This window comes from Erythrolamprus reginae, chromosome 1 (genome assembly GCF_031021105.1).
Source record: "Erythrolamprus reginae isolate rEryReg1 chromosome 1, rEryReg1.hap1, whole genome shotgun sequence".
Taxonomy (NCBI): domain Eukaryota; kingdom Metazoa; phylum Chordata; class Lepidosauria; order Squamata; family Dipsadidae; genus Erythrolamprus; species Erythrolamprus reginae.
The window spans coordinates 176,671,839-176,674,055 of NC_091950.1; the positions used below are offsets into that span (position 1 = coordinate 176,671,839).

Sequence of the window (2,217 nt, forward strand, 5' to 3'; positions counted from 1 at the left end):
AGGCAACAAAAGAGAGAAGAACAGTGTTACAGTCAGTCACTTGAAAGCGAACACATCACTTTTTTTGTTTGTCTGTTTCTCTTTCTGGAAGATTGACAGACTAAGAAAGGAACAAAAATCTTTCCCCTGGATCGCTCGGCCACCGGTCTATGCCTTTTAATTCTAGACTACTTTCCTTTATTGCTTTAGAACGGTATGTACATTGAGGCATCAGGCTTTGTTCCACCTCCCTCCAACCAAGTTTATACTGGATTTGTACTGTTTTGTTGTTGTGAGCCGCTCCGAGTCTCCAGAGAGACAAATCTAATAAATAAATAAGTATTTATACTTATAAATAATTTACTTATTTATTTTATTTCAATAACAATAAAACCATAAAACAGTATAAAATCAATTTATAACATTGGTAACAGTATAAAACCCTTAAATCTAGTTCATACAACCATACCTTCTCACACATACCAATCAAAACTTTCAGATCTGGAAAGTCAACCCCAGCCTCTTGGGTTGTTCACATTTGGTCAAAGGTCAGGGTGGACGGCATTAATGGGAGTCGTTTTTCAAAAAATGTTTCGTGGGCACCAGTGTGGAGAAGGACAAATTAAAATCGATTCCGGTCCCGGATGAGGAATCTTGCCTCCTTTGCAAGTAAAAGAAGGGGGCAGGGGTCTGGATGCTCCCTCCCCCCAATTGTTCTTTCCTTCCTCATCCCTCACAAAATATATTTTCAGGAGGGAAAGATACACTAGGTGTAGCTTGACAAAGTCCTGCTAGAGTTTTTTCTGCACCCACAAGTATGCTTTAAACAGATTCTGAGGGCTTCCACCCCTCATTTAAACAAGTTAAATGTACTAAACCAAGGGGCCAAATTTGCCTCAATTGCTATACATAAGTTCAGCAAAGCTTTACTGGGAGCACGGTTACTAAAGAGCGAAGGACAGAGGCTAGAGGTTTCAGGCATTCAATCCCATTTCCTCACTGGTGATTTATAAGGCAATGAGCCAGTCCCGGGCTAATATATCAGCCAAGGAGACAGGCTTTTTAATGTCACCACCGGTGGTGGCTAGATGACACCTATCAATCACGAGCGAGGAAAGCGGCTTTAATCCGGATAGCACAATAGGGATGCAGAGACCCTTAAAGTCTCTCAGAAAAAAGACTCGGAGAACAGCTTAATTGAAAAGCCGAGATCCTGACGATCGCAGTCTTTCCCTCTACACTTCTCCCATCATCATCTTCACCATCCCCAACCCGGGTCACGGGGCAGGTTCCTCGAGCGTGGGGATCCGGATCAGGTCGCATTTCTTTGGGCGTTCCGCATTAAAACCGGAGCGTCACGAGAGACCCCTGGAAATCCAGAGCCGAAACCACGCTTAAAATAAAATAAAATAAAACTTCGCGAGGGATCCCCGAGGTTGGCTGGCGGCGTGGCAACTTACCTCGGGAAAGCAGTCCTTGGCAAAGACGTGGAGCAACGCCGTCTTCCCACACTGCGTGTCTCCCACCACCACTATTTTGCACTTCACATTCTGATTAGGGTCCATGATCGATTTGCTGGATAATTTCTGGCTCGCTCTTCTTTCCTTCATTGAGATGTCCGTAAATCTTTTGATGTCCTCCTCTCGCTCTCTGATTTTAAAAATAATAATAATCAAAAAGAAACCAGGCAAGTTTCGAGGAAGAACGATTCCCAAAAGCGCAAAAAAAAGGAAATCTCCTGCCAAACGAGGGCTGCTCGCCCGCTCGCCCGCCGATCCGTTTGAATCGCAGCTATTCGGCTTCCCACCTCTCCGCGCCGCGGATCCTAAAGGCAAACTGCTTTGTTTCACTCCGCCCCGCCGGAATTTATATGCCCCGCCGCCTTCCAATCCGAGGCCCACGGAAAGAAAGGAGCGATCCGCCTCCTGCCCTTTTATGGTTGGGAGAAGCCAGGCAGGCACAGATGGCAACGGGCCAAGACGCGCCCTCTAGGGGAGAAACCACCGGCAGGTGCTATTTGACAAAGAACCCCGCTTACAGGAGATCCTCGACTTAGGATCACAGTTGAGCCCAACGTTTTTGTTGTTAAGTGAGACATTTGTCAAGTGGCTTTTGCCCCATTTGACAACCTTTCTTGCCCACGGTTGTTAACTGTATGACTGTAACTTGTTGCTTGTATGCTAAGATTTTTTTATTAATATTGATTGTTTCTTCATTGCTTATTTGACCCCTATGACA

At 45.3% G+C, this 2,217-nt stretch overlaps 1 protein-coding gene across 2 annotated transcripts in view; it reads right to left on the minus strand.

Moving 5' to 3' along the window:
* Positions 1 to 1,881, minus strand: part of RND3 (Rho family GTPase 3) — a 30,808-nt gene extending 28,927 nt beyond the window's left edge. Inside the window, exon 1 of one of the 2 annotated variants that reach the window (XM_070731512.1) lies at positions 1,440 to 1,881. In XM_070731512.1, the coding sequence (XP_070587613.1) occupies positions 1,440 to 1,589 (150 nt within the window). In that variant the 5' untranslated portion in view covers positions 1,590 to 1,881. The remainder of the gene's footprint in view (positions 1 to 1,439) is intronic. The other variant, XM_070731511.1, reaches the window with a different exon arrangement.
* Between the last annotated feature and the right edge of the window lie 336 nt (positions 1,882 to 2,217).